Source organism: Ranitomeya variabilis, chromosome 6, assembly GCF_051348905.1.
Source record: "Ranitomeya variabilis isolate aRanVar5 chromosome 6, aRanVar5.hap1, whole genome shotgun sequence".
NCBI classification, from domain to species: domain Eukaryota; kingdom Metazoa; phylum Chordata; class Amphibia; order Anura; family Dendrobatidae; genus Ranitomeya; species Ranitomeya variabilis.
Window position 1 is genome coordinate 42,522,525 of NC_135237.1, and position 20,860 is coordinate 42,543,384.

At 40.9% G+C, this 20,860-nt stretch overlaps 1 protein-coding gene across 1 annotated transcript in view; it reads left to right on the forward strand.

The window, feature by feature from the left end:
* The window catches only part of PLXDC2 (plexin domain containing 2), a 542,926-nt gene that overhangs the window by 268,542 nt on the left and 253,524 nt on the right, over nt 1-20,860 (forward strand). The window contains exon 3 of the mRNA XM_077268328.1: nt 6,639-6,785. Coding sequence (XP_077124443.1) covers nt 6,639-6,785 — 147 coding nt within the window. The remainder of the gene's footprint in view (nt 1-6,638; nt 6,786-20,860) is intronic.

Here is a 20,860-nt window from a genome sequence, read left to right on the forward strand (position 1 = left end):
CCCGTTTCGCTCAACCCTAAAGAGGAATAGTCACGTTACTAATTTTACTTGCCAGCCAAATGCTTTATTGAGTTGCAAAACCTTTTTCTTAGAATAATGAAGTGGTGTGATATCTGGGAGGAAGGGTGGATCATGATACCGCTAGATCTGATACAAATGGACCAGGAGAACTGCGAAGATCTTTTTTCTCATGATGTAAGTTTTAGTTGGGCGAAACTGTGAACTTAAACATGTAAATGATAAATTGATTAATTTTTAAAATATCAAGATGTATAATAATGAAAACTTAATAGAAGTCAAGAGCAGCTCAGAATTTATAAGGTCAAAAATAAGTGCAATTTCCAAATCACCAAATTATGTAGCAGAATAATAGTGGACGTTAGATAAAGCCTTAAGGAAATACACAGTACTGCTGACCAAAAATTGTGAAGTTGGTTCAGTATGTCACTTATATTTTACGCTTTCGTGACTGTCATTGTATGCATTGCCAAATTTTTCTTTATCTAGTCAGATCAAGAATTATACAGCCGCAAGCTGCTTAGGGAAGGGGCTGTAGACTGTAAAGGGTGTTTTTGTAAGGTGGACTTTTTTTTCCAGGAGGGGACATGATATGATTAGATGAGATTTGAAAATCAAAGAATGCTGAAGGGATGGGATTCAAGGGGTACAAAGATAGTAAGAAAGAGGAGAATGGTTCACTTACCTAAGGCCAGTGAGGCCATCAAGCACAAGGGGGCATACTGGGCCCAGTAAAATGGAAGCACTGAAAAGGCAAATCCTTTCCACCTTGGAGGCCGAAGGTCCAGGGTGGCAGAAGAAGTGCTGCAGAGACTTTAACCTCCAAGGAATTCTCTGGTGGCAATGAGGGATGAAGCCCATTCAAAGAGGGGTAGATGCACTTGAGCGCCATATAGGTTTAGCCTGAGCCCCGGTGCTTGGAGGATGATGGAAAAGGATGTTGAGAGGGGAGGCATACTTTGGGGGCCATTAGAAGACGCGATCCAGCGGATTGCACCGTATTTACGGCGACTCTGTGAAGCAACAGAGTTCGCTTCCATTCACACTGGGTGAGGTCTAACTCAAGTGTAAGCAAGCATCCATCCGCCATTACTCAGCAGCAGGTATCATCTCTGAACCCCGGACTGCGAAAGCACCTCATATTCTCTAATATTATTATTTGGTGCGTTACGCCAGTCCTAACAATACCTTACATTGTTGGTGTTCAAATGCTTACTTGGCTGTCTGCTATTCCATCCAACACCTCCGTATACATACACGCTTAAGAAAAAACTTAAACTGTTACAAGACACCATTAACTGACATATTGTTTAAATTAGGTTTTTGTGTTACAAGTATTTTAAAAAAAAACATTTAACAGTGTTTTTTTTTTTCATATTATGATCTTTAGTAAAAAACAAAACAAAACAAGATTAATAAGCTTGCAATTTTCACACTGGCCACTGGGGCTTTATAGACTTATACTTCCTGTCCTTTTGGGAAGAGTTTTGAGCAGGCTTCAAATCAGCAAAGGCAGGATTATAATGACCGGTAACACCACTATACAAAGCTGATAACACAGGATCCACCAATCACAATAAGTGATGTCACAGCTCATCTCCTCCTCCTGTACAATGACTGATAACACCTCTATACAAAGCTGATAACACAGGATCCACCAATCACAATAGGTGATGTCACAGCTCACCTCCTCCTCCCTTCACAATCACCTCTGCACAGACCCAGTAAATACTGCAATAAAAAAGATAGGGTTAGGATGTGATCATTATGGCTAATACACCTGTTGTTTCCTGAAACAAAAATAAGAGTCTAAATATGCCCCAATGGCCGGCGTGAAAAGTGCAAGAGTTCTATTTTTTATGCCGATTGCAATATGTTAAACCAAAAATACAATTTTTTTAAATAAATGCATTTAATACAAAAAAACCTGAGTTAAAGAATAGGTCATTTTCTGATTATAGCTTCCCTTTAAACATCAACTTATCTCCTACAATAGGTCATTTTCTGATAATAGCTTCCCATTAAACATCAGCTTATGTATCAGACAGTTGAACTCCCCTCCCACCTTTCTGACATCTGCTTTTGAGTGACAGTCACCATACCCCATACACATTAATTAGTTGACCTGTTGACAAAAACGGCTGCTTCAGCTGAATTTCCTGTAAAAGTTATGGGCATCTTTCTCCATAAGATGAGATCCATGAATACCTTAAAAATAAAATGTAGCAATTTTGTACGGTGTGATTACTATATGAAAATAAACTGAAATACACAATTTTTTAAGCTATTTTTACTATGTGTTCAAATATAATTTAGGGGAAATGGTACTCATATACTATTTGTCACGAACTGCATGCATGGATACAATTTTCATTCTCCATTGAAAAATCAGTGGTCTTTCCAAGTGAAGCGGAGCATTCATGGCAGAAAATGGACTGCAATACAAAAATATATTAAAATAACTCTTTGTGTAATACGTTAACCATCGACGCATAGCATTTGCATTATATTATAAAGCGTTAGACTGAGGTTCCTTTGGCTACCGGATGACATAATTGTAGGAGCCTTCACATATACACCACATGTATGCACTTTATATTTTATTGTGGGTGCTGTAGATATCATCGCATCCACAGAGTACATTATCAATAAAATCTAATAGTATAGTTTAGCGAATAAATTCAAAGGACCTTAATCTAGCGACCAGGTTAACATCCGGTGGCTGATGGATGGGAACCCTATGAGACTCTTCCAACTTGACGGTATCTGCAGCTCCTCTTTTGATTAGCCAATCTGTCACATCGCAATGATGACATTGCACTATGTTTCCTGCTCAAAGGAGGAGCCAGGTATGCCGACAGGTAAGAGGTGGATTGCAGAGTTCCCCAGATGAAGCGGTTGCGAAACGCGCATTGAGGGGATAGTGGTTGAGTCATTGTTGTCATATGATTCTAAGGCACTTACAGAGCTTGCACCTTATTAAGGTCTTTGTCATTTTGTCTACTGTGACCTGTCCTTTTTACTTCTCATGATTCACTGCAGCCACTATGGTTATTTATTTTTAGGCATCTATGGAATTGATACTAACGGTTTCCTTACTTTGTCCACTGTTACCTATACCCCTTCATTATTATTTTGCCGATCCAAGGTAAAGATTTGAGAGTTCAGGGAGAGAGGTTCCCTTCGAGTTTCACCCATTGCTTATGTTCCACAGACTTGAACCAGTCCACTGCTGTGACAAGCATTGCAAACTGATGGTATTCGTTTTAGATCGGGCAGACTAGTAGCCCCTTTATTTTTGGTACTATACAATATTTTAAAACATAACCTAAGCTTCGACATTCCCCATACAATCTTGTTAATAGCCTTGTTGAGACAGGAGAAAAGGGTCTGAGAAACGCAGAGAGGAACGGTCTGGAACATATAAATAAGTTTTGGTAAAATATCCATTTTGGTCGCATTAATACGACCGAACCAGGACAAGGGTTTCAAATTATAATTCATTACACTTTGAAACATTTGTTCAATGTTGGGGCTATAATTTATACGATGCAGATCATCCAAGTTCCTGGGAATTTGTGTACTCAGGTAATTAATTGCGTTTGTCTAGAAATTAGTGTTTGGGCCAGTCCAGCCTTAAAAGTTATGTTCATGGCTTCTTTTTTAGAGTAATTGACTTCAAAATTGCTCACATGGCTGAATTCTCTGAATTCCTTTATTATAGAGAAAAATTAGATCATTGGGTTAGAGACATAGAGCAACAAGTCATCTGTATACAGTACAGACCAAAAGTTTAGACAGACCTCATTTAAAGATTTTTCTGTATTTTCAGGACTATGAAAATTGTACATTCACACTAAAGGCATCAGAATTATGAATTAACACATGTGGAATTATATACTTAACAAAAAAGTGTGAAACAACTGAAATTATGTCTTATATTATAGGTTCTTCAAAGTAGCTACCTTTTGCTTTGATGACTGCTTTGCACACTCTTGGCATTCTCTTTATGAGATTCAAAAGGTAGTCACCGGGAATGGTCTTCTAACGGTCTTGAAGGAGTTCCCAGAGATGCTTAGCACTTGTTGGCCCTTTTGCCTTCACTCTGCGGTCCAGCTCACCCCAAACCATCTTGATCGGGTTCAGGTCTGGTGACTGTGGAGGCCAGATCATCTGGCGTAGCACCCCATCACTCTCCTTCTTGTTCAAATAGCCCTTACACAGCCTGGAGGTGTGTTTGGGGTCATTGTCCTGTAGAAAAATAAATGATGGGCCAACTAAACGCAAACCGGATGGAATAGCATGCCGCTGCAAGGAGCTGTGGTAGCCATGCTGGTTCAGTATGCCTTCTATTTTCAATAAATCCCCAACAGTGTCACCAGCAAAGCACCCCCACACCATCACACCTCCTCCTCCATGCTTCACGGTGGGAACCAGGCATGTAGAGTTCACCTTTTCTGCGTCGCACAAAGACACGGTGGTTGGAACCAAAGATCTCAAATTTGGACTCATCAGACCAAAGCACAGATTTTCACTGGTCTAATGTCCATTAATTGTGTTCTTTAACCCAAACAAGTCTCTTCTGCTTGTTGCCTGTCCTTAGCAGTGGTTTCCTAGCAGCTATTTTACCATGAAGGCCTGCTGCACAAAGTCTCCTCTTAACAGTTGTTGTAGAGATGTGTCTGCTGCTAGAACTCTGTGTGGCATTGACCTGGTCTCTAATCTGAGCTGCTGTTAACCTGCGATTTCTGAGGTTGGTGATTCGGATAAACTTATCCTCAGAAGCAGAGGTGACTCTTGGTCTTCCTTTCCTGGGGCGGTCTTCATGTGAGCCAGTTTCTTTGTAGAGCTTGATGATTTTTGCCACTGCACTTGGGGACACTTTAAATTTTTCGGACTGACTGACCTTCATTTCTTAAAGTAATGATGGCCACTCCTTTTTATTTACTTAGCTGCATTTTTCTTGCCATAATACAAATTCTAACAGTCTATTTAGTAGGTCTATCAGCTGTGTATCCACCAGACTTCTGCTCAACACAACTGATGGTCCCAACACCATTTATAAGGCAAAAAATCCCACTTATTAAACCTGACAGGGCACACCTGTGAAGTGAAAACCATTCCCGGTGACTACCTCTTGAAGCTCATCAAGAGAATGCCAAGAGTGTGCAAAGCAGTCATCAAAGCAAAAGGTGGCTAATTTTATATGTGTTAATTCATAGTTTTGATGCCTTCAGTGTGAATGTGCCTGCCCTTAAGGAAGTCAACCAGATTGTTGCTAATAACTGAGGGAAGGTAGTGGGAGAGCCATGTTGCAATAATTTTAGAGAATAATCTACATCTACATTATTTAATGATATTGGAGGAAAATTAGGGCAGACATTTGTTTTTTTCCAGGCTTTGATCAAACTGTTAGATGAGCCTCAAGTGATTGGGATGCAAAGGGAGTGTCTTCTGAGATACTATAGACCACTTTTGCTAAAAATGGTAATAACTGGGGTGTAAATATTTAATTAAATCTATTAATAATGTCAATGGGGGTTATGAATTTCTGGCCCGGTTGCCCCTTTTAATTTGGATACGTATGTCCTTTGCATGCATGGATGGAACCTTCTTGCTAATGAGCGACCACATTTGTCTCTGAATTCGCGCTCGTACCTTTGAAGTAGACTTTAGTGGCAACTGACTTACTCCAAATGGGTTGATTTTCAGATGGAATTTTGGGATCTTGCTGCATAAAAAATTTGGAGTAGTGTCAGAAACTGGAGCTCTTAGAAGATCCTTCATCCTCTGGCGGGCCAGTCTGACCTTGGTATATTGGATCTGTACTAAATTAAAATGGAAATATGGTTGTGTGAGAAAAAATCCCAGAACAGAGCATTAAAGGAGTAGTATTGTGGACATTGTTTCTACATATGCTACATCTCTCTGACTTCTAATAGTTTTGAAGACCAGACCTTGAACCATTGATTGTCTTTATCACAGAAAGCAATTCTTCATGCCTGTAATTTTTGACTTTGTACGAAATTTGGAGTTTTCATCATTCATTTAACACATCTGAGGATCTTCAGGTCCTTCATTTCTTGTTTAATTGCTTTACAGAACCCTTTCATTCTCTGCCTTTCAGATGTATTATTTAATAGGTTAATTGCACTAAAATCCTTATTCTCATATATCGGTATAAGCTAATTAACCTCAAAAAGATTATCCTTGGAACAATTAATGACATTACTTGCCAGCTATCTTTTCAGAAGTATTAATAATAAATAAATTGCCATGACCTAAATGAACAGAATATTTGGTAACTTGAGACCATAATTCATTGTGGTTCCTGGCATCAGTCAGGGTTATCAACTTAATATTGGGAAATAATTAAATGATAAGCGATCTAATTTGAATACAACAGCCGAGAGTGATCGAGCTGAATAGTTAATGTGTCCTTTATGTACAAGGCAGTACGGATTTTGTGTCTACAATTAAAATTTATTTTTTACACTAAATTATGCTTTTATTTATAATGTAATACAATTTACAGAGTTTTTTTTTAACTATGTAAAAGTAAAGTATTATTGATCTTAGAGAAAAACAATTCTTATAATAAATCTTTCTCTGTGTTACAGGAAGACATGGATCACAAGTATTATACTTCTAGAATGTTTGGTCCATTGGATTCTGCCAGTCGAGATTTATGGGTCAACATCGATCAAATGGAAAAAGAAAAAGTAAAGATTCATGGGATTCTATCAAATACTCATCGACAGGCTGCTGTAAGTACAATAAAATACTCACTGTACAATATGACTTCATTTGATGGATATTGCGTTAACATAAATGATCTGCAAATCAATTTATTTAACCCCTTAGTGACAGAGCCAATTTTTAAAAATCTGACCAGTGTCACTTTATGTGGTAATAACTCTGGAATGCTTCAGCAAATTTCAGTGATTTTGAGATTGTTTTTTCATGACACATTATACTTTATGATAATGGTGAATTTAAGTTGATATGTCTTGTGTTTATTTATAAAAAAAAATATCAGAAATTTAAAAAAAATGTAAAAAATTTGCACTTTTAAAACTTTGAATGATTATCCATTTAATTCAGGCAGCCATACCATAGAAAAACACTAATAAATAATATTTTCCACATGTCTGCTTTACATCAGCACTATTTGTAAAATGTTATTTTATTTTGTTAGCATTTTAGGAGGTTTACAAATGTAACAGTAATTTTCCAATTTTTCAAGGAAATTTACAAAATTTTTTTTTTAGGGACCTATGCAGGTTTTAAGTACTTTTAGGGGTCCTATATATTGGAAAACCCTCAAAACTGATACTATTCTAAAAACAGCACCCCCTGACATTGAAAACTGCTGTCAGATAGTTTATTAACCCTTCAGGTGCTTTTCAGTAATCAATACAAAGTGGCATGATCGGAATGAAAAACTTGATTTTTACCACCTAAATGTCGCTGACTTTTTAACAGGCCGCTGTAGCCGGCAGACTCTGAGGCCGCTATTTGCTCGTGAATTGCCATGACAAACATCAGGACCACACAATCATGATCTCAGGGTGTCGATGGGGATAAAGAGGGAGAATCCACACTCTGTTAACCATTTATATGATGTAGTCATTTTTTTACAGCAGCATCTAAGGGGTTAAACAGATATGGATGGTCTAAACAATGATCATGGCTGATGCAACAAGTTGCCAGCTATAGTGTATAGCCGACAGCTGCTGGATTATCTCCTGTATGGGAATGCTAGTCTCTTATATCTCAGGTCAGTTAAAAGACTTATCGGCAGTCATCCCCAGCCAATAACTAGGAGGCATCAGGTATATGATGCACCCTCCCCAGTAGGAAGGTGCCTGAGCAACCCCTGTAATTTCCCTACATAAATTATGCAACTAGTATGTTGCCAGATTCCTGTCCTTGAAATCCATGTTGTCTGAACCAGAACCTGTTCCTGAAGCCAATGCTATCTAATGTAGAACCTATGCCTGTGTTGTCTGAACCTGAAACCACTTTGATGGTACCAGAACCTGTAACGGAACCAGTATTTGTCCTGTCTTGTGTTCCAGAATCAGCACTGTTTGAACCAGAACCAGTACCTGAATTCTCTCCTGCCTGTGACTCAGAGTCCATTTCCGTGACTGCAACCCTGACCCTTGGAGTCAGCTGCTGCAGTATCGGGGACTGCCCAGAAGTGGCACCTTGCGGCTACCTTCTGCACAAGCCTAACTCCACCATCAGGAGGTCTAGTGAAACCCAGGCAGTCACTTAGCCGTGCCCCTCCTGGGTAAGCCAGGCCCGTGGCACAGTGGGTCCAGGATACATGTGTATGACCATACATATATGGAAAGCTACAAATCAGAAGAACCGGGACAGTTCTTGAACATATTGAACTGGTATGTGCACCAGTTTTAACTTTTCGTGAAACTTGCAATGGGACCCAGTAACTTAATTCAACTATAATTATATGTATACACTATATATGGGCAATTCTACTGTGGAGCACGTTTTATAATATAACATTACATGTTAGATAGAATATGAAGAATATAGTTTCTACATATCGGTAGCAGGATCTTTAAATGCCATTAACACGTGCTAAATGCTTGCAGATTAAAGATGGTGTTTGCTCTACCGGAAAATGAAATTCTAGCCCAATGTGCAGACTTAATGTACAAAAATAAACTTAATGGGACTTGGAATAGTAAGAGTTTGTGAAAGGCAAACTGTGTGCAATAGCCTGCTCCTAACATTACAGGGAGAGTGGATAATGGAAGAACTGGAACTGCAGGCGATTAAGGTCACAAATGACTTCCTCCTACATTACTGTGCGCTGTGACCTACTAACACCAGAGTGGCCTGAAATTATTTTTGTTCCCACTTGCTTTAGCATTCCTTTATACCTGGAAAAGGTCAGCATATCATTATCCAGGTCAGTTTACCGTACAAGGTATGATCTATTGATTTTTACTAAAGGTACCGTCACATTAAGCGACGCTGCAGCGATATCGACAACGATGCCGATCGCTGCAGCGTCGCTGTGTGGTCACTGGAGAGCTGTCACACAGACAGCTCTCCAGCGACCAACGATGCCGAAGTCCCCGGGTAACCAGGGTAAACATCGGGTTACTAAGCGCAGGGCCGCGCTTAGTAACCCGATGTTTACCTTGGTTACCAGTGTACATGTAAAAAGAACAAACACTACATACTTACATTCCGGTGTCCGTAACGTCCCTCGCCGTCCGCTTCCCACACTGACTGTGAGTGCCGGCCGTAAAACACAGCACAGCGGTGACGTCACCGCTGTGCTCTGCTTTTACTTTACGGCCGGCACTCACAGTCAGTGCGGGAAGCAGACGCCGGGGGACGTGACAGACATCAGAGGGTGAGTATGTACTGTTTGTTTTTTTTTACATTTACAATGGTAACCAGGGTAAACATCGGGTTACTAAGCGCGGCCCTGCGCTTAGTAACCCGATATTTACCCTGGTTACCATTGTAAAACATCGCTGGCATCGTTGCTTTTGCTGTCAAACACGACGATACATGCCGATCTGACGACCAAATAAAGTTCTGGACTTTCAGCAACCACCAGCGATATCACAGCAGGATCCAGATCGCTGCTGCGTGTCAAACACAACGATATCGCTATCCAGGACGCTGCAACGTCACGGATCGCTATCGTTATAATTGCAAAGTCGCTTAGTGTGAAGGTACCTTAAGGCTCGATAATTTAAAGGAATCTGTTAGAAGCTTTAAGGTCACCAATCTAATTACATTACTGACTAGGGTAGTAAAATACAAGTGTAATCCAATCATACATTCCTAGTCACAAATCGATATTCCTGAAAAAGAAATTTGAATCTCTGGAAATGAGACTGCAAGTGCACCGAAGGAGGGCAGATTCCTCACAAGTGCAAGGGTTTTTTGTTATTCTCTGCCTAATGGCATAACCATTTTGATTCATATCTGTTCTTGATGACAAAGAAAACCCTATATTAAGGGTCACCAATCTAACCCAAGAAGAGGTGCGAAACCGGCTAAATAAGATTAAAATAGATAAATCTCCGGGTCCAGGTGGCATACACCCACGAGTACTAAGAGAACTAAGTAATGTAATAGACAAGCCATTATTTCTTATACTTAGGGACTCTATAGCGACGGGGTCTGTTCCACAGGACTGGCGCATAGCAAATGTGGTAACAATATTCAAAAAGGGCTCTAAAAGTGAACCTGGAAATTATAGGCCAGTAAGTCTCGTGATGTTATTCTGGATTATCTCAAAGAGAATAACTGTTTAACGCCATATCAGCATGGGTTTATGAGGAATCGCTCCTGTCAAACCAATCTAAACAGTTTTTATGAAGAGGTAAGATATAGACTGGACCAAGTTGAGTCGTTGGACGTGGTATATCTTGATTTTTCCAAAGCGTTTGATACCGTGCCACACAAGAGGTTGGTACACAAAATGAGAATGCTGGGTCTGGGGGAAAATGTGTGTAAATGGGTAAGTAACTGGCTTAGTGATAGAAAGCAGAGGGTGCTGATAAATGGTAGATTCTCTAACTGGGTCGCTGTGACCAGTGGGGTACCGCAGGGGTCGGTGTTGGGACCTCTTCTCTTCGATCTGGTAGAAGGTTTACACAGTAAAATATCGATATTTGCAGATGATACAAAACTATGTAAAGCTGTCAATACAAGAGACGATAGTATTCTGCTACAGATGGATCTGGATAAGTCGGAAACTTGGGCCGAAAGGTGGCAGATGCGGTTTAACAATGATAAATGTAAGGTTATACACATGGGAAGATAGAATCAATATCACCATTATATACTGAACGGGAAACAACTGGGTAAATCTGACATAGAGAAGAACTTGGAGATCCTAGTTAATGACAAACTTACCTGGAGCGATCTAATAACCATGTATAAGTATACAAGGGGACAATACAAATATCTCTCCGAGGATCTGTTTATACCAAGGAAGGTGACGGTCACAAGGGGCATTCTCTGCGTCTGGAGGAGAGAAGGTTTTTCTACCAACATAGAAGAGGATTCTTTACTGTTAGGGCAGTGAGAACCAGGAATTCCTTGCCTGAGGAGGTGGTGATGGTGAACTCAGTCGGGGGGTTCAAGAGAGGCCTTCCTGGAGCGTAACAATATTGTATCTTACAGTTATTAGGTTCTTTAGAAGGACGTAGATCTGGGGATTTATTCTGATGGAATATAGGCTGAACTGGATGGACAAATGTCTTTTTTTCGGCCTTGCTAACTATGTTACTATGTAACTATGACTTTAATAGAGCATATGAGGATGGTACTAGACAGATGGATATGCAGAAGATCGTCGAAATAGTTGAGAATCAGCCTGCCCTCAGTTCACTTCCAGCCTCATTTACATAAAGTTCAAAATTGATTTTCTCAGCAATTAAAAATCGATTTTTGTCCCAGGAAGTTATGTTTTAATTCACTTTTAGTAACCTACCCAGCAATGTACAAGTAGTTACATAGTTTCTAACAAGTTCCCTACTTCAGGAAGCCCATCATCAGAATGGATGAGTAATCATAGGGAATGATCTGTTCAGGCTCCTTATCGGTATTTCAAAGAGTGTTGACTGTTGGACTCATCCTGTCCTGCATTACTACATTGATGGGAATGGACACCAAGCAATGCCTAATTTCTCCCATGGTGGCGCTGTAAGGAAATTAAACACTTACTGTGATGTTTCCCTACAGATCTCAGATTTAATGCCAAGAGAAACTTGACAATGTAGCGTTTAACCAAAATGAACAACAACCTTTAGAGAGAACCCGTCTCATCCATAAACACTATTTACCTGCAGATATAGGTTTAATCTGCAGGCAAATAGCATTTGCATCCTGCAGTGCCTGTAGGGGGGGCAATGAAATTATGTCCTCCATGCAGCTATTCAGTTTTAGTGCGCCTTAATCACTCCCCTGCACTACTAATTGACATCCTGCTCTGCAGTGCGCATGTGTGCAGCGTGCATGTGCAGCGCGTGTGTGCAGCCTCCATGCAAAACAAGCTGTCAATCATGTTGGGGATTGATTGCAGCTGCACTCACAGTGTAATTAGCGGTGAAAAAAATGTAATAAACATACATGTACACATAATTTAAACTTTACTTACCTGCAGATTACCACGATATTAAATAGCAGATAGCTCTTGGATGTGACAGGTTCCTTTTAAGTATACTGTATATTTTGCTTAAATAGGTTTTTCCATAAAAAACAATTAGGGCAAATTTACCGGATAATTCAGAGCATGATCAACAAGGTGAAGAACGGCTAGAGGCCACACACCAGGATAGAAACGAGGTGGTGACATTATTATGTCATTATCTCATTTAACTGTAAAGAAATTAAAAAAACTCTCATATACACAGAATGGAAAAAAATCCCTTTATCTAAGCATTAAAGGTACCTGTCAGAAGAAAAAAACGCTATTAACCTGCAGATATGAGGTTCATCCGTAGGTTGACATCGTTACTAACCTGCCCAGCGCCTGCGGGGAGAAAATGAATGTTATTCCAAAAGCAGTGTCCGGATTTCAGTCACGGGGGCAGCGCTGGTTCAATGACCGATCTTTGGGTGGTTTAAAATCTTGATAATAAGTTCTCTTCAACATATCGTGATCCAACAATGCCTTCATACTTTGTAGGAACAATAAAAATAACACTATATCATACCCAAATAATACTCATACACAGTGCCCAAAATACAATAAAGAAGCATTCGAGTAGCACCATATAATGCCCAACAAATATCATGTAATGTTTGGACACCTATATAGTTCCCAAATAAAAGTTCTGTCTAGTGCCCTCTCAGGTTGTAATGTAGAGTATTAAATAATGGTGATTTAAGTGATTGTCTGGGATGTTTGGACTACACGTTGAAAATATGTTGGAAATAACCATTACTCACCAATTTAATCACTCACCCATCCAGCTCTTCTGCTCTTGTGGTCCTTACCATTCCGACAGTGGAAATCCGACCAACACCCATCACTTATTAATCAGCCATTGACTGGCCACACATGAATGAAGATCCAGTTGGGTTTTGGTGGACCAATGTGACTATGGTATCACTGGAGGATCTTCTGGAACGTCATTGGTCCAATCCAACCCATATGTTCTGAATTGAACAGCTGTTCTTATAGAGAAACTGTAGTGACAATATAACAGCCGTTCATTATTCCCATAAAGGTTTACTACCAGTGGATGAATATTGATAGGTTCTAAAACATTTGAGTCTATCACAAATCTTTCTAAGACTTATTACTTTTTTTTTAATTTAATCATTATAACATTTACTTGCCTTTTTAGCCTTTTTAAATATTTAGACGCAGTAACGTTGGAACTAATTGCATTCTGTTCCATGCATAATCTGCGGACGTTCGGCAATAAAACATTATGAAGCCCATTTGTAATCATTGTCTTTACAAAGCAGAGTTCTGTAGAATTGGCCCCAAGTTATAAATCTTTCTTAATTTGAACAATGAATGTGGAATCTTGAAATCCTCCCAGTACAGACTATGTACCTAATATCTGCCGTATTGAGTTTGGATGCCATCAAGAAACCTATAAAAATAATTCCTTTCTGTTCAAATATAAGCAAGTAATACAGGAAGAGGAATCGGCACAGATGACAGGTAATGGGAACGGTTAAGTCCTCCAATCTGCATATATCTCAGAGCATGCTCACTAATCTCCAACACAAGGAGACATTACTCTAGGTGGAAGCCACCTATGAAAAAGAAGCTGCACACACTTGATGTAGCTACATACATCCTCTAGGAAAGTGAATAAAAAGAAGTGAGCAGGGCGTAGAGATTATGGAAAGCAGCAGAAGTGACAGCCAGGAACAAAGAGGACACTAGATATTTTTGAAGAGTCTTTTCAGGCAGGTCAGTTCCAAAAGATGGATGAAAAATAGCTCCAGAATTCTTCCTATTCAATGCTATTGTAAAACACTTTGCTGGTCATATGTTTAGTCTTTGGGGTGTTTTTTTTTCTACTTTGGGTTTTGAAAAATGCCTGGTTGGAGAGAAGAAAGTGCATGTTAGTTCCCCGAAACTTCCAAATAGGGCACGGTCCAATCAAAAAGCTTAAAAAAATGTTTCAGGAAAATTTTTTCCAAAATGCTTAAAACCTCTCAAGAACCACTCCAAAAATTGAAAAACTCCTCCAAAAACTCCCCAATGAAAGAGAGATTTCTGAAGCACTTTCCACTTGAAAATTCATCATTTGTGATGGCCTCAAAGAAACCCTATGTGCATATACCCAAATACTGTCATGTTTCCATTGTGCAACCTCCAGTCATCACAGGAGTGGGTACTTTTCCTTATGTTATCACCTCCCCATACCGATAAAAATGTATATAAGCTTTCTGATTGGGGAATCAGTATCAGATATCAGATATGGTCACCTTCCTGCATCTTATAAGACAATTTGTCAACCGGTGACAATTTTTATTTAAGCTTGTAAACATTTTGCACATGACGCTGTAAGCACCAGGGCATGTATGAACTTTTACTTTTAGAAGATGCCATGTATTCAAACATTGCTTGTGTCAGAAAAAACATTAAAGGGTGTTGTCCAGAATTGACGTTAAAGTCTGCAATCGCTCTGTGACTGTAGACTTTTGAATCCTCATAGCATGTGCCACGCATGAGGATTCTCCGACTCTAGTGCCAGGAGCACATGGCCTTGTGACCTCAATAGAGCATTTTAGCATTTTGCATACTTCCCGCCACATTCTGACTAGACGTGCCCATCCTTTCTAAATTAATTTGCAACAAGTGAGGTTAAGTATGTCTAGTTGGCATGTGATCACAAATCTATATTTGCGACCACTTGACCACCCGCTCTCAGATAATCCTCACAGCATACGAACAACCCCACAAAGCGTAGACAACACTTTTAAAGAGTAACTAAACTTTTTTTTTTTTTCCAAATTGAATTGCCCTAATAATGGCAAGCAGGTTGGTAGGAGTTTAGTTACTGAGACTCCGACCGATCGCTCCATGCTCCCATCCCTGAGAGGTGTGTAACTGAGTGAGGATACTAGAACGCACATTTTTTGCTTGAGTGCACGGATTCAATAGACTATGAAGCCTTTGTATTCTAGTGAATCCGTAGCCTGCTCTCTGCGCATGCGCTAGACCTGGAGCTGGACCCATACCTTCTGTCTTCTGAGCTGTGCACCTTCAGTGATTGGTTGGGGTCTCAGGAACTTGACCTCCACCAATATGCTTGTAATTATTAGGGCAATGAAATGTAAAAAAAATCTAAACATTTCAAAGGTATAGTAATTAGTGATGAGTGAATATGCTCGTTGCTCGGGTGGTCTCTGAGTATTTGTGACTGCTCGGAGATTTAGTTTTTGATGATGCAGCTGCATGATTTATGGCTGCTACCCAGCCTGAGTACATGTGGGGGTTGCCTGGATGCTAGGGAACCCCCACATGTATTCAGGTTGGCTAACAGATGTAAATCATACAGCTGAGGCGAAGAAAACTAAATCTCCGAGCAGTCACAAATACTCGGAGACCACCCGAGCAACGAGCATATTCACTCATCACTAATTACTATCCTTTAATTTTTCTGACTTTTTTTTTTTTTTTACAAAATATTGTGCTTTAATGCAAATGTGTACAAAGGTGTCCATGTTTATAAAGGATTAAGTAGCATTTTCATCATAATTCACCAAGTTCCACTTTCATTTAATTTATGGGTATGGAGTAATATTGAGATTATTTATATAAATTTTAGTTTTTAATGGTAAAATTGTAGAAATTGCTCATAAACCCATGGCTGTAAAAAAAAGTTTAAACATGTAAATAATTTCATGTCATTTTTTTTTTTTTACTCAGTTACTGTTTTGAACATTTTTTCTGTCTGCTACAAATTGAATGTTGTGAGTTGCTGTCAGAAGTGTATGATTTATATGTCTCCTGTAATTGGAGGTATAACATCTGTTGGGTTATAACATTGTAAAAGTGAACAGCTGGAATGTCACATGATGATCAGTCATTCTTATATACAACATCTACTCTTTTTAATATTCTCATCCCTTTGTGATCTGCTTCAGACTTGCACATTAATTAGCACAATCATCCATGAGCTGTAATAAAATGATGGTATGGTTGCCATAAATCTCTATTCAGTTTTAATGTTTCTCTATTGTTAAAAATGTTACATGCCACCTTGTGACCATAGCAAAAAAATCTAATCTAAAGTGTTTTTTTTCCCCATTGGACAACATTGCATAGGCGACTAGTGATGGGCAAGCATACTCTGATAACATCTTATCCAAGCATGCTTGGGTGTTATCCGAGTATCTTGGGCGTGTTCGTATGTTATGTTCGAGTCCCAGTGGCGGCAATAACATGACCTGGTACTTTACACTGTGTGCAGAATTATTATTCAAGTTGTATTTTTGATCACATGATACTTTTTATACATGGTGTCCTACTCCAAGCTGTTCAGGCTTGAGAGTCAACTACCAATTAAGTAAATCAGGTGAAGTGCATCTCTGTAATGAGGAGGGGTGTTGTCTAATGACATCATAACCCTATATAAGGTGTGCTTAATTATTAGGCAACTTCCTTTCTTTTGGCAAAATGGGTCAGAAGAGAGATTTGACGGGCTCTGAAAAGTCCAAAATTGTGAGATGTCTTGCAGAGGGATGCAGCAGTCTCGAAATTGCCAAACTTTTGAAGCGTGATCACTGAACAATCAAGCGTTTCATGGCCAATAGCCAACAGGGTCGCAAGAAGCGTGCTGGGCAAAAAAGGAGCAAAATAACTGCCCATGAATTGTGGAAAATCAAGCGTGAAGCTGCCAAGATGCCATTTGCCACCAGTTTTGCCATATTTCAGAGCTGCAACATTACTGGAGTAGCAAAAAGCACAAGGTGTGCGATACTTAGGGACATGGCCAAGGTAAGGAAGGCTGAAAAACGACCACCTTTGAAAAAGAAACATAAGATAAAACGTCAAGACTGGGCCAAGAAATATCTTAAGACTGACTTTTCAAAGGTTTTATGGACTGATGAAATGAGAGTGACTCTTGATGGGCCAGAGGCTGGATCAGTAAAGGGCAGAGAGCTCCACTCCGACTCAGACGCCAGCAAGGTGGAGGTGGGTGTTATGGACCTGGTGGTTAGGTGCACCCGGAATGACCTGATAGTTATACATGGAATCGGAACTAGCTCTGGGAAGTGGGAACTCTGCTGACCGCAAACCCTACTCCTATCTCACACACTAGAAATAGCCATGGAGTGTGCCTGACTCTGCCTAGACGCCTCTTCACAGCCTAAGAGCTAACTACCCCTAAAGATAGGAAACAAAGCCTCACCTTGCCTCAGAGAAATTCCCCAAAGGTAAAGGCCGCCCCCCACAAGTATTGATTGTGAGTTAAGAGGAATACACAAACGCAGAAATGAAATAGGTTTCAGCAAAGGAGGCCAGTCTAACTAAACAGATTGAGAATAGAAAAGAGATCTTTGTGGTCAACACAAAAAAACTACAAATAACCACACAGAGTGTGCAAAAAGACCCCCGCACCGACTCACGGTGCGGTGGTGCCATTCTGCACCCCAAGAGCTTCCAACTAGCAAGGCAATATCATGGTTGCAAGCTGGATTAGAATTTAGCAAGAAAACAATGAGCAAAAAATAAACTAGCAGGAACTTAGCTTCTGCTGGAATAGACAGGTCCTCAGAAAGGTCCCAGAGAGATCTGAACCAATGCTAAGACATCGACAGCTGGCATACACTAACGATCTGAGTGGAGTTAAATAGAGAAGCCAGTCTAGCAACAAATGAGGAGCAGGTGAGGAAAGCACCTCAATGTCTAGTAGCTCCACTCACAGCCACCAGAGGGAGCCCACAGACAGAACTCGCCGAAGTACCATTCATGACCACAGGAGGGAGTTTGAGAACGGAACTCACAACAGTACACCTCCCTTGAGGAGGGGTCCCCGAACCCTCACCAGAGCCCCCAGGCCAATCAGGACGAGCAGAATGAAAGGCACGAACTAAATCGGCAGCATGGACATCAGAGGCAACAACCCAGGAATTATCCTCCTGACCATAGCCCTTCCATTTGACCAAGTACTGAAGTTTCCATCTCGAAATACGAGAATCCAAGATCTTCTCCACCACATACTCCAACTCCCCCTCGACCAGCACCGGAGCAGGAGGGTCAACGGAGGGAACCATATGCGCCACATATCTCTGCAGCAACGACCTATGGAACACATTATGGATGGCAAAAGAAGCAGGAAGGGCCAAACGAAATGACACAGGATTGAGAATTTCAGAAATCTTATACGGACCAATGAAACGAGGCTTAAACTTAGGAGAAGAAAACTTCATAGGAACATGATGAGACAACAACCAAACCAAGTCCCCAACTCGAAGTCGGGGACCAACCCAGCGACGGCGGTTAGCGAAACGTTGAGCCTTCTCCTGGGACAAAGTCAAATTGTCCACCACATGAGTCCAAATCTGCTGCAACCTGTCCACCACAGAATCCACACCAGGACAGTCCGAAGGCTCAACCTGCCCTGAAGAAAAACGAGGATGAAAACCAGAATTACAAAAAAAAGGCGAAACCAAAGTAGCCAAACTGGCCCGATTATTAAGGGCGAACTCAGCCAATGGCAAGAAGGTCACCCAATCATCCTGATCCGCAGAAACAAAGCATCTCAGATATGTTTCCAAAGTCTGATTGGTTTGTTCGGTTTGGCCATTTGTCTGAGGATGGAAGGCCGAAGAAAAAGACAAATCAATGCCCATCTTAGCACAAAAGGAACGACAAAACCATGAAACAAACTGGAAACCTTTGTCAGACACGATGTTCTCCGGAATGCCATGCAAATGAACCACATGCTGGAAAAACAATGGAACCAAATCAGAGGAGGAAGGCAACTTAGGCAAGGGTACCAAATGGACCATTTTAGAGAAACGATCACAAACCACCCAGATGACCGACATCCTTTGAGAAACAGGGAGATCTGAAATAAAATCCATGGAAACATGTGTCCAGGGCCTTTTCGGGACCGGCAAGGGCAAAAGTAACCCACTGGCATGAGAACAGCAGGGCTTAGCCCGAGCACAAGTCCCACAAGACTGCACAAAAGAACGCACATCCCGCGACAAGGAAGGCCACCAAAAGGACCTAGCCACCAAATCTCTGGTACCAAAAATCACAGGATGACCAGCCAACACCGAACAATGAACCTCAGAGATAACTCTACTAGTCCATTTATCAGGGACAAACAGTTTCTCCGCTGGACAACGGTCAGGTCTATCAGCCTGGAACTCCTGCAGCACTCGCCGCAAATCAGGGGAGATGGCAGACAGAACTACCCCTTCTCTAAGAATACCAGCCGGTTCAGGAACTCCAGGAGAATCAGGCACAAAACTCCTTGAAAGGGCATCAGCCTTCACATTTTTAGAACCCGGAAGGTATGAAACCACAAAATCGAAACGGGAGAAAAACAGCGACCAACGAGCCTGTCTAGGATTCAACCGCTTGGCAGACTCGAGATAAGTCAGATTCTTGTGATCCGTCAAGACCACCACGCGATGCTTGGCTCCTTCCAGCCAATGTCGCCACTCCTCGAATGCCCACTTCATAGCCAACAACTCCCGATTGCCAACATCATAATTACGCTCAGCAGGCGAAAACTTTCTAGAAAAGAAAGCACATGGCTTCATTACAGAGTCTTCAGAACTTCTCTGAGACAGAACAGCCCCTTCTCCAATCTCAGAAGCATCAACCTCGACCTGGAAAGGCAGCAAAACATCTGGCTGACACAACACAGGAGCCGAAGAGAAACGACGTTTCAACTCCTGAAAAGCTTCAACGGCCGCAGAGGACCAATTCACCACATCAGCACCCTTCTTGGTCAAATCGGTCAACGGTTTAACAACACTAGAAAAATTAGCGATGAAGCGACGGTAAAAATTAGCAAAACCCAGGAATTTCTGAAGGCTCTTCACAGATGTAGGCTGAGTCCAATCAAAAATGGCCTGAACTTTAACAGGGTCCATCTCGATAGTAGAAGGGGAAAAAATGAAGCCCAAAAAGGAAACCTTCTGAACTCCAAAGAGACATTTAGATCCCTTCACGAACAAGGCATTAGCATGAAGGACCTGGAACACCATTCTGACCTGCCTCACATGAGACTCCCAATCATCCGAAAAGACCAAAATATCATCCAAATATACAATCATGAATCTATCCAGATACTTTCGGAAGATGTCATGCATAAAGGACTGAAACACAGAGGGGGCATTAGAAAGCCCGAATGGCATTACCAAGTACTCAAAATGGCCCTCGGGCGTATTAAATGCTGTTTTCCATTCATCACCCTGTTTAATCCGCACCAGATTATACGCCCCTCGAAGATCTATCTTGGTGAACCAACTAGCCCCTTTAATCCGAGCAAACAAATCAGACAGGAGAGGCAAAGGGTACTGAAATTTGACCGTGATTTTATTGAGAAGGCGGTAATCTATACAAGGTCTCAGAGAACCATCCTTCTTGGCCACAAAAAAGAACCCTGCTCCCAATGGTGACGACGACGGGCGAATATGCCCTTTTTCCAAAGACTCGTTTATATAACTCCGCATAGCGGTGTGTTCTGGCACAGACAAATTGAAAAGTCGTCCCTTAGGGAATTTGCTACCAGGAATCAAATTAATAGCACAATCACAATCCCTATGAGGAGGTAGAGCACTGGACTTGGGCTCATCAAATACATACCGGTAATCCGACAAAAACTCAGGGACTTCA